The sequence below is a fragment of the Lissotriton vulgaris genome, chromosome 7, assembly GCF_964263255.1.
Source record: "Lissotriton vulgaris chromosome 7, aLisVul1.2, whole genome shotgun sequence".
Classification (NCBI taxonomy): domain Eukaryota; kingdom Metazoa; phylum Chordata; class Amphibia; order Caudata; family Salamandridae; genus Lissotriton; species Lissotriton vulgaris.
In genome coordinates this window covers 707,600,538-707,620,891 of record NC_141695.1, presented here as the reverse complement: position 1 = coordinate 707,620,891, position 20,354 = coordinate 707,600,538, and the positions used below count along the sequence as shown (strand labels likewise).

Here is a 20,354-nt window from a genome sequence, read left to right as displayed (position 1 = left end):
AAAAGCACACGAAATTACTTCCTAAACGAACCACACTGGAAGTCAACACTTCTTAGCACTTCCCCCAGTGTAACGAGACAAGTAAACATCCGCTAATGTACTTGTGTACCTCGCGAAGGCTACGAGGGGCTGCATAATAACTACATTTACAAACAATCTGCAGATGAGTGGTTTCGTTTGTGGGAGTGCTGCGCTAAGTGGTGTAGACAGAATGAAGCTTTGGAGCTGTGTTGAGTTGGTCGATGACTGACTCGTTGTGGCGACGGCAGCATGTTCTAAAGTGCCAGGCAATCTGAAGGTGGGTGGTTGATGGGGAGATACAGTGCGCTACTGTAAAGCTAAGATTTGCAAGAGGTTTGACACTGTCTCCAGCTTTGCCGTGTGGTAAAGGCACAGCGCAGACGTGTGGGCTGTTGGCCCTTAATTACATTGGCCACGCCCCTCTGAGAGACCCCCCAGTTTTATTTTCATCCCACTTACAGCCCCGGTGTGAGAGACACTGCAGAGCGTCGCGCGGGATCCGCAGGTGGTTGGCTTGTTGCGCCTAGTTCCACGCGCTTGGCCTGCAGTTCCCAGCTCGGGCCAGCGGGGGGCGCGGCGCCCTCGCCTCTCCCGGTCTGACAGCCCTCCGTGACGTCACGCGCAGGGAAGGAGGAAGCCCGGAGCCCGGGAGCTGTCAGTGGAGCCTCGGCCGGCGAGGGGTTGCGTGCTCACTCCGCCTGGCGCCCAGCACTCCCCAGCCTGCCGCAGCCCAGCAGCCGCACCTCCACAGGTGGGAGCCGACATGGCAGACGTGTTCCAGCCCAACGATTCGGTTGCCTCCGAGGACGTGGCCAACCGCTTCGCCCGCAAAGGGGCCCTGCGGCAGAAGAACGTGCACGAGGTGAAGGACCACCGCTTCATAGCGCGCTTCTTCAAGCAGCCCACCTTCTGCAGCCACTGCACGGACTTCATATGGTAAGAGTCTGCCCCGCTGCAGGGACCCCGCCCCCTGTGCTGCCTGCCTGCGAGTGTTTGTATATCCCAGAACCGCCCCTGCCACTGAGTGCAGCCCACCTCTTGCAATCACTGCATAGGCTGAGTGAGAGTCTGCCCCTGCTGCAGGAGCCCCGGCCCCTCTGCTTCTGGAAGTGTGTGGGTGTGCAGCCCCCACGCGCCCTGAAACTGAGCGCCGAGTGCGCGCGGGCAGCCCGTCTGCTGTCCCCCCGGCACTGGCTAACTTCATGTGTCCAGGACTGCCCTCTGCTACAGGGACCGCGGCCCGCGTGTGTGGAGCCCTCCCCTCCCTCAAACCACTCCCCGTGACTACCAGCGGAGCCGCCCTTTGCTGCCTCGCTACTGACTTGATATGGTGATCGCTGCTCGTGCACAGGGTCCGTGCTCCCTTGGTGAGAGGGCAGAGCAGTGGCACCTGTTGAGGCCAGTCCTCTGGAGAAGCCCCGGTGTGTGGCCTTAGGGATTAGCTGCTGCCTTTTCCATGCCCCGAGTCCCTGCTTCGAGTTCGAGTTCTATTCACTCCTTCTGCACATACTTCATATGACAAGCCACTGTCACAGGCTCGTATGTGTGAGTGCATGCTACCTCCTGGCCCTCACACCCTGTCGGAAATGTGAATACAGAGTGTCTCTGCTGCAATGAAACATTGTTGTAAGATTTGCGCATTCTGTTTAGGGCACACGCCCCTCTCTGTGTGCTGGCATGCCTGTCCTCAAGACTATGAATGTGCATTCCACTTCCTGCTTCTGATAACTTCCCTCAAACCATTGGCACTAGGCCTCCTGCTTGTGAGTGCAACCAACCTTTTGAGGCAACTGCCCTGACTAGGGTGATCACCTCTTTTCAGGTGCATTGCAGACACTGACTGCTGACCTGGACTTTTCACGTACCTACCATTGCTTTCAGGTGTGTTAGTCTAATTAGTTCAGTGGAAGCAAAACAAAACATAAACACCCAGACTGCATTAGGATGCCACACACAAGTCCCGGACTAGAAACTGTGTCTGTAATGACCTGGAGGTTTGTGGTCGCCCAAGCCAGGTCTTAATCAAATCACTGCTACTGATCTTGAGGGCTGAACTTTCAGAGTATAGCGCGCCCTCTCGGAGCACACTCTTCTCGAGGTCGACTACCTAAGTGTGAGTGTCTGCGCAGCCTTTCTCCTTTGCTTGAGTAGGTACGAGTACCGAGCACTACACAAATATCCTACAATAATACTCGTACTTCTCACTCTCATCTCATCAGTGTGTGTGTAGTCCCTTTCTTACACCTCTTGTAGCAGCCTCCAGCGACCATGTTCCCAATACACCTCCCATTCTTAAATTAAGGCTGTGCCCCTGATCTGCCCCCGTCTGTGAACGTACATCACTGTTTAGGCCGACTTCAAATAGTTCCTATCTATGAGGGAAGCCTTACCTCTGCGGTTGCATCACACGGCATTGCCTGGCCATCTGCAGAACAAGACCTGTCCAGCCTTGGGCGTTCTTTGGGCAAATCCTTATCGAGTCTTTCGGTCGAATGGAGGCACCAGATCTCACCACCAGAATACACTGATGTGTTAAATGGATCAATTGTAGACGCAGGGTGCTTTGTTTACATGGAACAACATAGCAACAGAGCAGCCATCCTTCGCAGGCCTTGCGTTCACTTTCTATGCACAGGTCATCTTCGTCTGTCAAAGTTGAATTCATCCTCAGCCTCACTCAAATGTTTCACAGGGTCCACTCTCTATTAAAATACACTGGACCTGTTTGAATATTTCGAAGGCCCGCACGGCAGAAAAGGCCCCCTTTTATGTCAACATGCGGGCGTTCTGAGAGGCAAACCTTCCAATTGAGGGTTTTTGAGAGTTATGTATGGGGTCGGAGCCATTCTTTTCTGGACCTGTACGTAATGTGTGTTAGTGCATGTGTAAACAATGTTGGTTTTAAGTGCGAGTTGTGCCTGTCAGTGTGTATGCGTGCGTGCCCTTTGTAGTCAATGAAACGATTATTTATGTGGCAGAGTATCGCCTGTGTGTTCAGCTCACTCGCTGTCAGCGCCTGGCATTCGAGTAAGTCCATCGCACTGAGAGCCATGCCACCAACCCTTCTGTGAGTGATTGTTTAGCCCTCTCTATGAGTAAGTGAGCTTGCCTGGAGCACACTGCAAAATGATTTACTGAGAGCCCTTAAGAATGCTGAGTGGGTTAATCGCACCCTTCTGAGATCTGTGTCAAACCTACAGTCACCGGTCTCAATCCTGGCAGAGCTGACTCAGCTCTTCATTCTTTTGAGGCGGATCAATGAAGTGCTGCTGGCTGGGGGAATAGTAAAGCTTGCTATTTATTACACTACAAAATAGTAATAGTCAGCGGTAGCTAGTACTATATTGGAAAAAAAGTGGTTAGCTGTTATCTTATCTACATCAACTCTGCTTAGTGTTTCATCTGTATATAAGAACAACTGGTTCTGTAGGGAAGTGTAACTTTTTAGATCATCTATATTTTGGTAAACTAGGAGAAACCAATGAATGGAATGACACATTTATCTTGACAGCCACAAGAAAATACTTCATACTCACACGAAAATGAAGCTACTTAGTCTGATATATTTATTTTTCATATATCGTAGAGTTGCACAAATGTTACATAACAACAAACACAGGACTGTTATGTGACACGAATGCCATAAATTAGTGCCATACAAAAGTGTGCTTCACACATAACGCAAGGCTCATGACAGTATTCCGAAAATACAGAGATATTCAATTGCTCGTCTGTTTACAATTCTTCAATATACTCAAACATATTTCCTCAATTCTTGTTGAAAGATATGCGAGATAATTGTACAGATCACTTGTTCTTATCTTCAACGTTTCGACCCTGTCCACCAAGTGTGTTAACAAAAACATCACAGCAAATGTTCCTCAGGACTAGAGAGAGCATACACCCTGTGTGATGAAGGATAAGGTGTGTCATTGAGGCAACAAACGAAACTGTTGAAAAAAGTCTGTATATTTACAATGAAGCCTCACCTGGTCAAGATAGTCAGAAAAAACAATCAATCGTCATCGAGGTATCATAGAAGGTGATGATTGATCATGTGTATCCAGAGATAAGTTGCATGGTCCTTGCTGGGGACCTATATCATAGAGATGCAGAGTATAAATACACACCACTAGTTACCATGCATGTGAAAATACACACCACTAGTTATCATACATGTGAACACAAAAAAGAGCTGCACCTCTCTTACCTCATAAATAGGAAAATGATCCAAGTGAAATATCTGTCCACAACAATATGGCACTGATTTATGTTATTAATGTCACATAAAAGTCCTGTGTTTTTTGATGTGTAACATTCGTGTTTCTCTACGATATTTGAAAAATTAATATATCTGACTCCTATGTTCATTTTTGTGTCAGTATCAAGTATTTTCTTGTGTTTGTCAAGATATGTCACACTCCATTCATTGGTAATTCCATAGTTTACCAGGATATAGATGATTTAAAAGAAAGTTGACACTTCCATACAGAACCAATTGTTCTTGTATACGAGCGGTCCTCGGGTTCTGCAGGTCACTGGTTCACCCTATTAAAATCTATGGTCTACTCTGAGCATGACTTTAGAATCTTCTTATGTTTTCTGATACGAGCCCAAGGTTAGACGTTTATGAAAGCCTGAGAGGTTGGTGCTCTAAATTGTGTCCTCGCACACCCGTTGCATCTTAGGGTGTCATGGGAGCAATTAATTGTTTCACTGTAGATCTTAAAAACAGAATAGGTAAATAAACATTGGTTAAGTGGCAGAGCCACTTAGTCTCAGGCTGGATTTGGGACTGGGTCTCAAAGGAGACACTCACGATTAACTCCTAAAGTAAAGGGTCCTCATATATTCTTGTTTACCTGGAAACGTGAAAGCTATGTCTGCGGTAGTGATGGATGCTCAAAGGGAAAGTCTCCTACACTAACCTAACCAAGCAGAATATGTGACGGAGTAATGAGGGGAAGACTCCCAAGGAGGTGCAAACACACCTAGTGCATGTCTGCACAACCCGCTTACTCCCCTGTCGTCTTCTCCTCTGAGACTGAGCTCAGATGCTTCCAAACAGCGAAGGGATGTTTCAGAGTACAAAGCATGCACACTCTGTTGCCATGAACAGGACTTTGTTTGTGCTCATGAAAAGCTTCTGCAAATTCTTCTGATCATTTTCCCTACAATTTGAAATTTGGGAAAATATCTGTGCACTTACTGTTAAATGTACACATACTCAACAGTTATTGGCCTGTGAAGGTATTTCAAGCCATGACTGGTTGTGATGAGGAAGCTAGCACTCAACAAGGCGTAGCTATAAAGCTGGGAATTCATGGACCAAGTTTCACCCTCTGTTTTCTGTGGTTCATAGTTGATTTAGAAAGACCCTCTGTACTGAACATTTCTGCTGTTGAATGGACATGTCCTACACAGTTGGCCTACTCCCAGCCATGCAACCCTTGTCTGGTACCCACGATAAGTGCAGCATAATCTGGAGCACAGTTGCACTCACAGTGCATGATATGTGTCAGCGGTGGGTACCAGCACTCATGTTTTTTTGGAGTTGACTAGGGTCTGATTTTCCTCCTCCTCCTTCGACTCAGGGCAGGAGAAATGCAAACAGAAAAGGCAGGAAGATAAATGCGTAAAACAGTGAGGGACAAATGGAGAAAGCATGGATGGAAAAGAGACCCTACAAGAATGTGGTAGAGGGATAGAAAATCTAGGGTTCTGGAATAAAGAGTCGTGAGGCTTTAGGTATCCTCAGGTGCTCAATTTTGGGTTGTACCAGGTGCCATACGGGCTTCTGGCTTTGACGTACGTGTGTGTACAAGCCACCTCCCCGGCTAGGATCCTTGATGTAAAGTTTTTCTACATCTCATAATTTCCTTGCTTTCAGAATTCCTTGAAGGCATCACACCAACCGTAATTTATGCAGTATTTCATGTCACAGGTGAGGGTGCACCTTAGCATGTGCATACCCCCATGCAGTGCTTAATTTGTAAAAAAAAAAAAAAAAGAAGTGCAGATGCTGAAAATTTTGCCAAGGAGGCCACCGCTCACTTCTTCCTCCGGTGAGCCCCACTTTCAACACTCACACTGCCTCAGTCTCTATCTTCTAACCTTGATCTGTTGTCTGTCCCCCAAGTCTTTGCTCTAAGAGTCTATCCTCTCACCTCTCTAATTGTTTTCTATCATCTTTGTCACACCCTGTATTTCTGATATGTACTCTATTGATTTTAGCCCTGCCCTTTTTTCTCTTAACTTTTATCCATGCTCTGCTCTTTCTCCCCTCGATCTTGGCTCTTTACTATCACTCTCTAGCAGTGATTAGTTGTGTCACCGTTTTATCATTTGTCATCTTTTTTTCCTCTGTCCTGTCCTCCACATCCTTTCATTCCTTATGCTCTCTTCTTCACATCATGGCTGCTTTCTCTTTGTATCTGATTTGCTCTCCTCCTTTTCTCCTACTTTCCTCAGTTTTATCTCTCTCCTCTCTTGTTGTTTCTTCTCCTCTTTACTCTTGCTGTCTCTCATCTCTAACACTGCTGCTGCCAGTTACCCCTGTACATGTCTCTGCTATTTTGAAGTCTGCGTTTTCCTGTTGTCATTCCTAAAGGAGCGGAAGATGACGTGTTTACTTTCTTACCTACACCGAGTGCAAAAACAAAATGAACACCAAATGAAAATGCTTTTTTGCGTATATTAATCAGTGTGGTATGAATGGGTTTATTGCGGAACAGGTGACTGCTCGAGCACAGCAGGTCATGCTGCTAGTGCTGTCTGTAATTAGTAGGTCCAGGGATGGCGACGGCATCCACTGCTCCGCTTACTGTGACCCTGCCTGCTACAGCACAGGCACTGTCCCAAGCACTAATGCTGTCAATGGCGGTAAGTATGGCTGTGGTGCCTACTGGACTCACTCACGCTTAGCAATTACCATGTTTGGATGCAGCGCACAGATTCTACAGGTAACGCCATGGCACACAAAAGTTGTGTTGGGTCACGGCCGCATCGAGCACATTGAGGATAGCAGCAATGCAGGGCTGCAGGATATGCTACTCTGGCAACGCAACAAGTGGAAAGTCCACACTTACTTTCATTTATTCTTCCTCAAGAGCCCTCACTCCCAAGTTCCAAAGGTGCTCTTGCATCTTCCTTGCCTCAACTTCATCATGAGCCAGCCCCCAGCTACAATTATCCAATGGCAGGTTTAGGCTCAGGCAGTGGCAGGGTGCAACAGACTAGGGGAATAGAATGCAAGCCATAGTTTGTCTATGACTTCTTGGATTTGTGATCAGTGTGATGACATCATCACTAACGTGGTGATACACAATCAAGCCTGCCTGGATAGGCGTATGCCGGCCTGCCTATGAACATTCAGCAGCCAGTCACCATGCAATGTATGTTATTCTTTTTATTTTGAATTTGAACAGTTAATATTGAGACCACCACCTGCAGGGTTAAAAATTGTAGCCTCGGCCCTGTGAAAGAAGTGCTGGTGCTGAGCACCTTTAAGCACTGCCCCCATGACATTCTGGTCCTGAAGAAAGCCTCGCTATGGGCATTCGAAGGCTGAAACATGTAGACCACTTTTTTCACTACCACATAGGGTTCGTGACTGGTCAATCTAACCAGTTTGTACATCCACCCCACTATTTTTGTAGCTTACCTTACTTCTCCGCCAATAAAACCTTTTTGGGATAACTAAAGGCAATTTTAACTTTTTGCACTTTCACTGATTTCACTTCCATGCAAAAACCAAACCAACCCGCTCTGCTGGAATCAGGCGTCTCAGCACACCAGAGAGGCACTCTGCTCCCTGGTGGGAACGCTAAGATGAAGCATGTCACCAACCAGGTTTGTGAGTGAGGGTGCTTTTAGAAAACAGGCGTGACTCCTCATGCAATCTATTGTGTGGAATCACTTTTTTGTTGATTGTTTGCTTTAGGAATTCAGCATCCATGGCATTTGGCAGCAGCAGTGGCGCTGCCACCAGGAAAAACTTTAGGCCCTGCACTTTTAAGATTAGGCACTGCTCACTCGTACACGTCACACAGAGCATCCCCACCCCCACCCCCATTACTTCAGCAGCATACTTCACGCCCTGGTTACCGCCTGTTCTTTGTGATTGCTTTTTTTTGTATTGTCGCATCCGCATCCTTTAACATGATTTCAGATACGATTTGCACAGGTGAGATGGATGTATAGTTCCTATGTCAGTAAGTAAAATCATAGCTTGACTTGATTTTAGAGGATTATGGTGAACGTGGGTATTACGGTGAAGTCTGCATGGCTGTAACAATAGCACACTCCTTAAGGGGCTGCCATGGAGTCTTACGACAGTAGCAGTGGTGTGGCGATTCTTGCTGCCCCAACGCTCAGATTCATTTATTAAAGTAACATTTCTTAAATCTGGTACACATTATGTTTGCTACAGTTATTTGTATTATCATTTCTTACATTAATATTTTAATTTCTAGAGGGACTGGTGGGATTCCTTCCCAAATGTTAAAAGCCTTAATTTAGAAAGTACTTTTAGCAAAGTTAATTATGTGGACAGGAATGAGCTGTACCTTTTAATTACAGCTTGAAATCCACAATTATTCTACGAGGTTATTTTGGATGACTGTTTTTTTTCTTGCTTTGCCTTCTTTGCTCCTGAAAGGGTTGTGTGTTTTTTCAACTAGAGACTGATGCCACCTTCCAAAATGTTGGCACTCCACAAACCTATCAATACACATAAAGTGACTGTGGTTTCATAAAGAATTCTATGTTCTCGTCGAGTGTATTATGTCTGGTGGTTGGAACATTACTGTTTCAGAAGGTCATTAGTCCCCTGGATACCCTTTCCGGTGGTTAGTGCGCTACACAAATCAATGTAACATAACAATAAATCGCCCCGCCCTGGTACCATAGCAATGCCCTATTTTCACAGGAGCCATTTTATCTACAGGTGATAATTTTGTATTAGATAGGCGCAGAGCTAAATAATTACAGTAACTGGATGGCAAAATAAATACTCAGTGACTTCTGAAAGTCATGAAATACATTACATATTCAATATATCTATTAACTTTCCTCCAGGTTTAGTTTGCTGTCACTGCCCCGCTTTCATAGTGTGCATTAGAAGCTTCCTAAGTACTTCCCCTGTTTCTTGGTGACTGTGCCTGGGGCTCTGAGTGAGTGCAGGTCACTATGATGCTCTCTCTGCATTGCCACTGCATGGGTTCCAAAGATGATGATTACATGCTTCGCCTCCCGAAGGTCTGTCTGCAGCCTGCTATAAGCAGCTGATGCACATACTTCACACAGGAGCCCGCTCCTCGCCTTGTGAAGGGCATCTACCCCTCTGTGTATCAGTGTGTGACTCCTTTTCTGCAGCCAAGGCAGGGCTGGATTAACCATTAAGCAAAAAATGCACGTGCCTAGGACATCAAGAGAAGGGGGCAGGCCAAAAAATTTGCCATTGCTGGATTTACCATGAACCATATGGTGCAAAACTGCAAATGGTGCAGCTGAACCTATAGATATAGTGGAAGTACACACAAAAAAATTCCATCCTACTGTAAATTCATTTTGAAAAATAACATTTTATATTGTGGTTTATTATTGTTCATCTTTTGAATTAGATATATATGGGGGCACCAGCATTTTTTATAGTGCTTCTGGGCTTCTAAAGGTATCAATCTGGCAGGGTTGGGTATTTTTGGCACACGTATAGTGATGGCACAAACCTGATCCCTTGATTAGGCAATGCTGGGATAATCAGCTGCCATGTACGTTTCTAAACACTGGTTCCTTTTAATGTTCTTCTGCCTAGAGAGCAGGTTTAGCACTTCAGATTAAGTGGCTTTGGATTTGTTCCTCTAACTGCTTATCCTCTCTTTCCTGTATGCCTTTGTGTGTCCAGCAAGGACAGCACACAGAATCTTAAAGACTGAGCGGCCATTCTTTGCACTCTGCTCTTGATATTGAGAATGTTATGTGTGTTTGTGTGTGCACTCAGTACACCTGCAACTATTGCACAGACTACGCATGATAAAGACTTGCCGCCTGCTACTGAAACCCCATTTCTCTAGACATTTTCCTTCACTGCTGTAGTACAAGTAAGCGCTCTTTCAACTAGTTTGGAACGAGCTGATGCCTTTGGGAAGTCTGTAGAAGACTGGTACAAGTAAAGGGCCAAAAGTTAGATGCAATTCAGGGTGAAGAGAACTGAAGGAGAGGAACAGAGGTGAAGACTGATAGCATGAAAGCCGTCTTCATTTGAATGGATTTAAGTGTGAATATTAATAATTGTATTCCACTCTGCACGCGGTGTGCTCTGCTCATATTGGTCAATTGTCGACATAGAAATGGATGAAATGTTGAAGCCTTGAAGTAGCTCATAGTACATATGTGGCAGGATCATAGCAGAGTTATGCATTGGTGTTCTCAAACAGTCCTCTGTGAGTTGGAAGAATAGCCACCTTTCAGTGTGCTTCTTAGTGGTTATCGTCCGTATGTCATTTGAGTACCAGTTGCAGCATAGAGAACAATGACCATTATTTAGACTGAATAGAAATAAGGGTTTTGGCCGCTGCCTGATCTCAAATGGAATAATTATGCAGTTGACACAAATCTCCCAGAAGCTTGAAAATCCATTGGAACATAACTTCTGCAATATTGAATAATGTCTCAAAGCAGCTGACGTCTTGTTGCTAACCAATCAAATCAACCTAAATACATCAACAACTGAGATACTGCTCCATGCAACCAAAATCAGGAACTTATTTTGCATGCCGTTCTCTTGCTTATGCTGTAAGTAAAGCATGTCTCCATACAAAACCTTCTACAAGATGAGAATATATTCAGTAATTTTACCCATACCTTGGCTTCCATCAAAATGTTCGGACTGCCATTGCCCTTTTGCTCTCGCATCTTTACTATGCCCCGAAGTGCCACTTATAATACCAACAATGCAAACTCGCATCACACCAGGCGTCACTAGCCTCTATGGCTACACTGATCACTTTCAAAGCAGTGTTTATTACTCATCGAGCGAGCAGTGCCTGGAGTTAGCTCAATTTTCCTCCAAACCAGTGCCTATTTGCAAAAAAATAAGTGCAGGGGCCCTCGTCAGGAGGCCACTGCAGTTTGCACCACACAGTGACCCTCCCAGCGCTGCTAATGGCAGTACTAACACAATTACTAATCATCACACTCCTACAAATGTGACAATTTAGTCTGTTCCAGGCTCCCTAAGCTATAAGAATGGCTTGGGCGGAAGTCAATGGTCAATTTTTAAAGTGTATTGAGTTAATAAACAACTGTTGCTGTGCTCGTCTTTAAAGTAGACAGGCAGTTCCAAGCCCCGGTGTTGACCACTAAGTGCCGGTGCCAAGCACCGTAAACCACCGGCTCCATTTAAGCACTGCTCCAAACGAAATTGTACACCTAGCAACAGACAATACCATTGCTTTTCACAAAGGGACCCCTTTTGACCATCCCATCAATCAAAAAGTTGCAAACTGATGGAAACCACTTCTCAACGCAGACAGTCTCTGGAACTAAGTTTCTGCATATTTTGGAAGAATCAAAAGTCGCCTGGAACAATAAAGCCCTGGTTCTTTCTATCCATATAATCACGAGCTGAAATTGAAAATAAGTTGGGAAGTAGGAATTAGGGAATACGTCTATACTTATGCTCTCCACAACACCTCATACGCAGCAGAGTACAGTGCACCATATTTGAAGCATCTCATTCACATCATCCAATATCACCTATATAAGATGTATTACATCTAAGAGACTTCCAGCTATACAACCAGAAAGGTGAGCTAGTACCCGATGCAATAATTAGCGTTATACAAATGCTGCATTACAATTTGACATAAAATTATAAATCATACAATAAAATTATTACATTTAGCATTTTGTTTTTTTTCTGGAAGAAACCTTGGGAAACAAAATTGAAACACTGAAATGCTTAATAGGATTGGCTATTCCTGCCCATGCACTCTTTAGAGACCTACATGCTTTACAACATGCTGATTATATACGTTGGCACCTTTTAACTGCAGTGCATTAATTTCCTTTATGGATCCTCACTTGAATACACTTCATACAATCCCACTCTAAAATAGTGGACTAGCTCATGAACACACACAAAACAATCTGCCACCTTATTTGATCCATTCAATCCATGCCCCATCAATGGGTTTCATCACATAGTTTGGAAGATCATAACAAAAATCAGAAGCAGATCTGAATTAGAGACCCATTTGAATTAGTTCAATGTTTTTCTTAGCTCAACTTTACATCTTCTAATTATGATGGTGGTCATTGTATTCCTGCCATCCAGAAGCTTTGTGATTAACATTTTACTGCTGTATTTATTTCTGCTGCTAAGAAATGTATGTATTCTCCCATGATTCTTAGTTCTCAACGTTTCTCTTCAGAATGAAACAGTTATTGGACAACTTGGGTCACTTTGAATTTAGTTTTATGCTTTGGTATTGTTAGGATTTAATTGAATGAACGTGAATGAGTAAAACCTGTGGCCTTGTGTGGAACACTTTTCGTAGTTTTGCCCAAAGATCTACTATAGGGTAGACACTGAATTTAATACTGATCGCTGATGTTTACACCCATATATACTGGCACAATCCGCTTATTACACAAGATATAAAAACGGCAATAGCTGCTGACAACTTGCTAAAGAAAAAATCTTTCCTCTTACTGTAACCATCACCCTGGAATACAGAATTGGAACACCTGAGGCACACATCCCAGTTACTCCAGTTTAGAAGTACCATATTAGCACGTCACTCACCATTCAGCAGAGAATGAGCCCCAAAAGGGTCTAACCAATGTCAAGAACCTCCAGTGCTTCGCTTGAGATGCAGGTTTCAGGCGGGGCCCACCAGCACTCATCCTTTAGGGCCAACAATAATTTTTTTCATCATCATATTTTAAACCTGAGAAAATCACAAAAAAGGGGAAAGTAGTTGGAAGAGAAAGATGAAAAACATTGGCAAAGATGGAAAAGACACAGAAAGGGACACAGTGTCTGCTGGTGAGTGGAATAGGAATTAGGTGGGATTGAGACTGTGCAGCATTGGTATTCAGCCCCCGACATTTGATAGCACTGGCCATTGCTTTGTTTTTTTTAGCAAAATGTTGAGCCCCAGCACTTATTCTTTTACTAATTAAGCCCAGAGAACCTCACGCACTCCCTGAAACATCTTAGTAATAAGGACAGTATCAACAATCTAAATTAATAGTTACTGAAATGGAAAGAGGATGGAAGGAAATGTATTACATTTTGGACTTCTTTACCTTCGAGAGACTGTGTGAAGGTATAATGGATGTAGCACAAAGGGCACAACCCAAATGCACTTGTTGTTCACATGACAGTGATGTAAAATCTTTCGAAAGGAGTCCACGTGTTGCAGCTGCTGATTTAGAGCATAGCCATTAGAAGAGTGCGAAGCTTTTACACTTACATTTTGCCGTGGTGAAAACTCCACAGAGTGACATGAAGAGATTGGGATCACAACTCGAAACTAGTATTTTCGGCTTCAGTTGTTGGAAACCATCAAATTAGGAGATCTTGTGAAGGGAACGAAGGAGTTGACCTGTTACCCAGTCAAGCAGTGAGCATGTCTGTGCAATAATTGCCTTTATGGATCCTCCCTTGCATACACTCGGTAACCTGCCACTCTTAAAAAGTGGACTAGCTCACGAACAGACACAAAACAATCTGCCACTGTGTTTGGTCCATTCAGCCCAAGCGAGGCCTCTTTCACAAGCCCCGTCCATGGGTTTCATCACATAGTTAATTACAGTTTCTGTTTCCTTCCTTTCCATGTGCACATTTCTTTTTTCTTCAGTAGTAATTTACATTTATTCTATATTGTCACCTGACGAGCCTGATAATAGTGATCCAGCAGAGTGACTGCAGTGAGAATGATCATCCCGTCTTTGACAGGGATGAGAGATGTCAGGGGTTGTTGTGATTTCAGCTTTCGCCAGCAGAAGCTCTTGAAATGCTCTTCAGGGAGAGCTTGTGGCAACATTGTAAGTGGCTCTCCCAGGTGGGCTACAATATAGCAGATATGGTGAGAAAGCTGAATTTCAGAGACTGTGTAGCAAGTAGTTGCATCCCATTCACAGACACAAAGTTAAAGAAATACAGGAATCTTTTTTGATACTAATCAGTGTATGGGAATTTAAATGATAAAAAAAGATACATAATGGCTTGCCAGTTACTCGTCTTGCGGTGAAGTAGCAGGGGTTGCTTGGGCCCTAGTGCAGGTACCCCCACCCCCCGCACCACTCCCCCTACCCCCCTCCTATTTTGACTTTGACTATTAAAGTACAAGTATAATTGGGGTGCAGGGACCCCTCATGCACTTGGACCCAGGTGTCACTGTACCTCCTGCACCATCGATAGATCTGCCACTGTTGTCGTGAATAACAGTACTACTAGGCCCGTCACTTCTGACAGAGCTTTTCACGTACTCTGTTTAACCGGTGCTGTTAACTTGAGCAAAAAAACAAAAAACGAGCTACCCGTTTGTTGACTAGTGTTGCTGCAGGATGTATTGAAATAGTATCTGGCTATGTAGGCGGCTTATCTCTTGTTTCAAAGCCATGCCAACAATGTGCAGTCTATCCACACCCCCGGACACTTGCTTCAGTCAACGTGTCACACGGTGCAGCTGGAAGTGACTGCTCCTAAAGGCGTTTCTTTGGTGCAAAAGCGCGCGCAGCTGGCTTTGTTTGTTCTTGGGGTGGTGGCGTGAACCTTCCGTGAAACCCAGTTACGACACCGTAATCATGCCTTAAAATAAGTGTGAAAAGTTGAAAAGAACTAGAAGGCAGTGGCCAGAGTCGGTATGTTGCAGCAATAAACGAATGTGGTCACTTACAACAGAAAGGCAGAGATAAACCGGCTCGGCGTAGTCAGTAGCCAGGACTTAATCTGCGCCTTGTAAGGAATCCCCACAGCCGACTCTAAAGGCACCCAAGGAAGCTGGCTGTACTTTTAAAAAAACATCATCAAGCAAAGAAACGTGTGTCCGCAGCCGTAATGAACAATTGAGGCTCAAAGCTTGTGCCTTTCTACCCACCGACAATTACATTTAGTCAATAAAATTAAAGAATAAAACACAACTATGCTGGTAGTCCCACAGACTTATTCAGAGAATCAGATCTGTGACCTTTTATGGCAGTGGCCTTCAAACTTTATGGTATGAAGCTCCCCTTGAATTAAAATCATTTCAGCTCCCCCCCCCCCAACTCGGATTTTTGAATGAGTTCACAATTAGAGGCGCGTTTTTAAAGCCTAATAGGATACGGAGAAGGCAAATGTACTTTTATGAAGTGTTTACAACAATATCATTCCGTTGTTCTTCCGTATATTAAATATTAGTTTAAAAATAAAAAGGACAATCAGAACATCCTACAGTGAGGTTTGGAGGTAGAGGACTCTAGTTGTGTTGTGTTTTGAGGAAAGCATGCCCTGTTGACAGTGCTCCGGTCCGTTCTGGTTTTTGTAAGAAAGCCTTCCTTTTTAGGTCGATCCTGGGCAGCGCATGCTCTGCTGCGAGGCATGCAGTAGTGGAGTACAGATTTGAAGCCCCGCCCACTCTCCACCCATATTTTTAATTGGCTTGTGTCATTGTAGTTTATAAACGCTGGCATCCAAGTCGTCATTAGGCCTGTTAGTCCCTCCTTGGTACCGCCTTGTCTGTCTGCATTTGTAACCTCCCATGGCGGCTAGCCTGTTTACTCCTGTTGTTAGGCATTGTCTTATTTAGTTTGTAAGCACTATTTTCTTAAATTAGTTTCTCCTACTTCAGGCACGTTGTGCTTTCCTCGCCATGCACTCTTTCACTTTCAAGCAGCCTCGGACAATTGTGGCCGCTTCTTTGAAGTGAAGTAGGTCTCGGATTTATAAGAGTTTGAGCTATTGCCATTGTAAATGACAATAGCTTAAATTATTGTAAATGCGAGACCTAGTGCATTGCAAATGCTTGTTTTCTGTTTGAGAACCAGATAACTGGACAGTTCCCCTGATTGCATGGAGTCTGATTCTCAAAACATACAAGTTCAACTTACACGAACAAATAGATTAATTTAGGAGTGCAAAATCAGTTTTGCATTTAACTTAAATGAAATTTTCACTTGTAAACGGTTTTCTCACATGTAAAGTTATCAGAAGATGTGGTAATATTATGGGTAACTAATTCTGAGTCCTTGAGCTAGTGTGGGCTTATCAAGGTTAGCGCTGCAATGGGAAGTTTATGTGCACTAGCAAACTCGGGAGATTGTTATTATTATTATTATTATTATTATTATTTGCTGTTTTATAACGCGCTCCGTTACTACCAGAGTGTCCTGGCGCGATAAAGGAAAAAAAAAAAACAAGCAAGTGGCCAGCTAAAGGAAAAAGAACACTAATAGGCTGTTCTAAAAAGATGGGTTTTTAGTGCTTTCTTAAAGGAAACAAAATTCTCAGTTGATCTCAGGGAGAGGGGAAGGGCGTTCCACGTCTTAGCTGCGACTACAGCAAGCGAGTAGCCTCCTAGTCGTACTCGCTGAAAGCGGGGCACACTCAAGAGATTACAGCCAGCTGAACGTAGCGGCCGAGTGGGGACATATCGACTGAATCTTTTCCTTAGATAAGATGGTCCCATATCATGGACTGCCTTAAATGCTAAGGTGAGGATTTTAAAAGTTATCCTTTGAGCAATTGGTAGCCAATGAAGTTCTTTTAAGTGTGCTCGCACGCTTTCTCTGCTTGGAATGTTATAAAGCAGCCGCGCAGTCGCATTTTGAATAATCTGCAGTCGGGCCACTAAGAAAGCTGGAGTGCCGCTAAAGAGAGAGTTGGCGTAGTCGAGCCTAGATAAAATTGGTACAAGTGTTTCTTGGCCCTTTCCCACCTAGACCATGGTACGAAATGTACTCAATGGGCAAGAGTAAATATATTTTTGGGGTTACAATTTGCAACGAAACATCCTTCTAAATGTGTAGGGGTTGTAGTCCAAGGGGATTTCCCTCTGCCTGGAAAAAAAAATAGCATTGTACTTAATGTGAAGCCATTTTCTCATGAGGAGTGAGTTGTTCATTTTGTACTGTTAGGACGCAGAAACAACTTTGTATGACTGTTAATTTAAATTCACAAATAATTCCCTGAAGTACTCTTGTAAACCTTTGTGAAACCCTGACATTCATAGTTAACCCTGGGCAAAGCATTACGCTACGCTCGCGTAGTTTGCAAAGTTTGCTCTACTTCGCACTACGCGAACTGCACATAGCACAGAGCAAACACGCGTAGCATAGCGGTAATTTTTTGCTTGCTCGCGGTCCTCAACGTCAAGTTGGCGACCACGAGCAAGCAAAATGACATCCCAGCGAGACTTTTTCCTTGTTTGTGGAAAATAAACCTCCCGGCGTGATTCTCAACGCGGGGAGGTCAGGTTTCTCATTGCGAGTGGTCACGTATGCTCGCGACCGCTCGTGATGAGAAACTACCAGTCCGCGCTGAGAAAGCTGCCGCTCCAGTAAAAAATTACTCGAGCGGCAGAAAACTTCAGCTCGCACTGTGCTAGATGCCGTTTTCAATGATTGCACAGTGCCGGATGCTTGTCCGCACTGTGCAATCATTGAAAACGGCATCTTGCACAGTGCGAACAGGGTACCACGCATTTCATGTAGTGCTACGTGTAGCTCGCATAGTGCGAAGTGTACTTTGCGAACTACGCCCAGGGTTATTTGTAATCTGTACTCAGCCAGCAATGTAAACATGTGGGATTCATGAATTCCTTTGACAAATGATCAGTTTTGTGGTATGGGATCAGAATTATATGTAAACTTTTACTTTCTGTTCCTCCAGAAACTGCTCAAAAACTATAATGCTAAAACATTTCATTATGCTTCTCGCTCACTCATTCTCATTGGCCCTTACTGCTTTTCTGCTTTCTTTTTGATCGGTTCTTATACCTTTTGCGTGTCTGTCTGACTTGCTTTCTTCTTCTTATGGACCCAAAGCCATGGCTGGCTGCCAGTTTTCTTTGCCACCCGCTGCCTTTGCTCTGTGACAGACCCATCTCCAGATTTATTTAGAGACATTATTTACTTGTAGCATATGAAAGAGAATGGCATGTAAAATCACCCTTAGGTTCCCGAATTTGGTTGCATTTACCAGTATCTCAGTTTTTGATGTATTTACGTTGTTGATATGAGTGGTTAGCAACAAGCTTGTAGGCATTATTCAATATTTAAGAAGTCATGTTCCAATGAATTTTCAAGCTTCTTGGAGATTTGGGTCATCTGCGTGATTTTTCATCTCCCAATCAGATTGATTAAAATGTAAAATACTAAGTTTATTCTGTTTGTACAAAATGACGTTTCACCAAAATGCTTTTCTTCAAATGTTAAGGAAATTCCGCCTACAGTACTTGTATCCAACAATTATTCTTTTTCACATATTCCTATCAAACAACAAATAATTGTAACCCTGCCAACATGCTTTTTAGGTCGAGCCTGAGTCAGCGCTCATGCACTGCTCTGCGAGGCTTGAACTGGAGTATGGAAGAGAAGCCCCTCCCACATTTGTCATTGGCTTGTGTCATTGTCCTTCGTCATTGCTGGTTTCTGATTCCTTAGTAGGCTTGTAAGTCCCTCCTTAGCACCGCCTTGTCTTCAATTGTAACCTCCCATGGTGACTGGGCCCTTTACTTCGGTTGTTACACAGAAAGTGCTCTTAAGTTTGTGAGCACTCTTTGTTTTTTGTTTAATGAGTGTGAGCTGGTTTTCTATTGTGCTTATTTTAATTACCTGCACACCTCCGCAAAATCGCCCTTTTAGATTAACAACATGGGTACACAGTCCATTTTTAGACTTCAATTAAAGTTTGGCGAAAGGGGTCTGTGAATGCCATTGTTCACTATGTGCAGGTGTTGTTAATCTAATAGTGTGCCCATATGTCATCTTTCGGTAAACTGCTGGAGCTTAGTTTATACTCCTCACTGCATTCGCTGCCCTATATGACCTCCTCCCTCCGCACTTTGAAAATGGGAGTCGCGCGCCTTTCTTTTATTTTCTGCAACTCGTAAAACTTTTTTTTTAATACCCTTTTTCTTTAATGTTTGATCTTCAAAAACGCAAGCCTTTCTTTTATGGGTACAGCAGCTCCGCTACTTTCGGAAGGCAGATAATGTGCGGGCCGGCTGGTGTTATGGGATCGATTCGCCGGACATGGTGCGTTTGCGAAAGTTGCTGGCCTAGTCATGCATGCCCCAGCTGACTATGCCTGCTGTTTAGAGGGCCTGCGCAGGCAGAGGCAAGAGACACCATGCACCCCATGCTAAGCAGTTTACAAACCCTCATCTAGCCATGTGAACTCCATGGAAGAAGGTGGGGGAGGTGAATAGTCACCAGAGATCACCTTCAGCGCTGGCGGGGAGGACTTTACGGGCCACCCAGAGAGTAGTTGGGGATGCTGGGTGCCATGTTTGCAGTTAGTACAGAAACTTCATGATTTAATAGCTGTTGTGGTCAGCAAGCAACTTCTGGCTGAAATCCAACTGGGCGAGGGCTGCAACATTTACGAGAGTTTGAGCAATTGGCGTTGTAAATGACAATGCCTTTTATTTATGTTTTGGTTTTTAAAACATAAATAAAAGGCATCTTCATTTGCAATGCCAATAGCTTAAACCTGCATAAATATGAGACCTATTGCATTGCAAATGCTTGTTATTTGTGGTATTGTTTCCACTGATGGTATAAAAGTGATTTGCAACAAACAAGTAATAGTGATTCTACCCTCTAATGCTTCTAATCACCTTCTCCAGGGCTAAGTTTCTAAATATTCTGGGATTCACAATGCGATCGCCAAATTCCACTCAAGTGTACAGTGAAAAAAGAGCTGACAAATCAGTATGACACAAGAAGCAAAATTAATATCTTTGGGAAAAAACATACAGTGTATCTTTTCGAAGCATATGTATATTCAGTGCCGGGATTCCTAATTCTTACCTTTTCGTTGCCAAGAGTCCCTGCCTAAAAAGAGATTTGTTTCAGTGCAGGACTGCCTGTTTCCTAACAATAAGGGTCACAAGTGTCAATCTGCCTGTTGTTTCCACAGCTCCCTTGCTACGTAAAGCCTGTTTAGTGTGTACCTAGCCCCATTGTTACACATTTTCAATAAATAATTGGTTGTTCTTCAATCATATGCTGACTTCACCATGGCCCATATTAAATTCTCCAAGAATGCCTTGACTGTGTCAAAATTGTTGTCTGTTTTTGGCCATGTCCACATCTGAATGATGGAGACCATCACCCAC

The 20,354-nt window shown here is 44.0% G+C and overlaps 1 protein-coding gene across 1 annotated transcript in view; it reads left to right on the top strand.

Annotated features, from left to right (window-relative positions):
- The first annotated feature begins 499 nt into the window (after window positions 1–499).
- The window catches only part of PRKCA (protein kinase C alpha), a 1,234,993-nt gene continuing 1,215,138 nt past the window's right edge, over window positions 500–20,354 (top strand). The window contains exon 1 of the mRNA XM_086930938.1: window positions 500–957. Within this exon, the coding sequence (XP_086787064.1) occupies window positions 785–957 (173 nt within the window). The 5' untranslated portion in view covers window positions 500–784. The remainder of the gene's footprint in view (window positions 958–20,354) is intronic.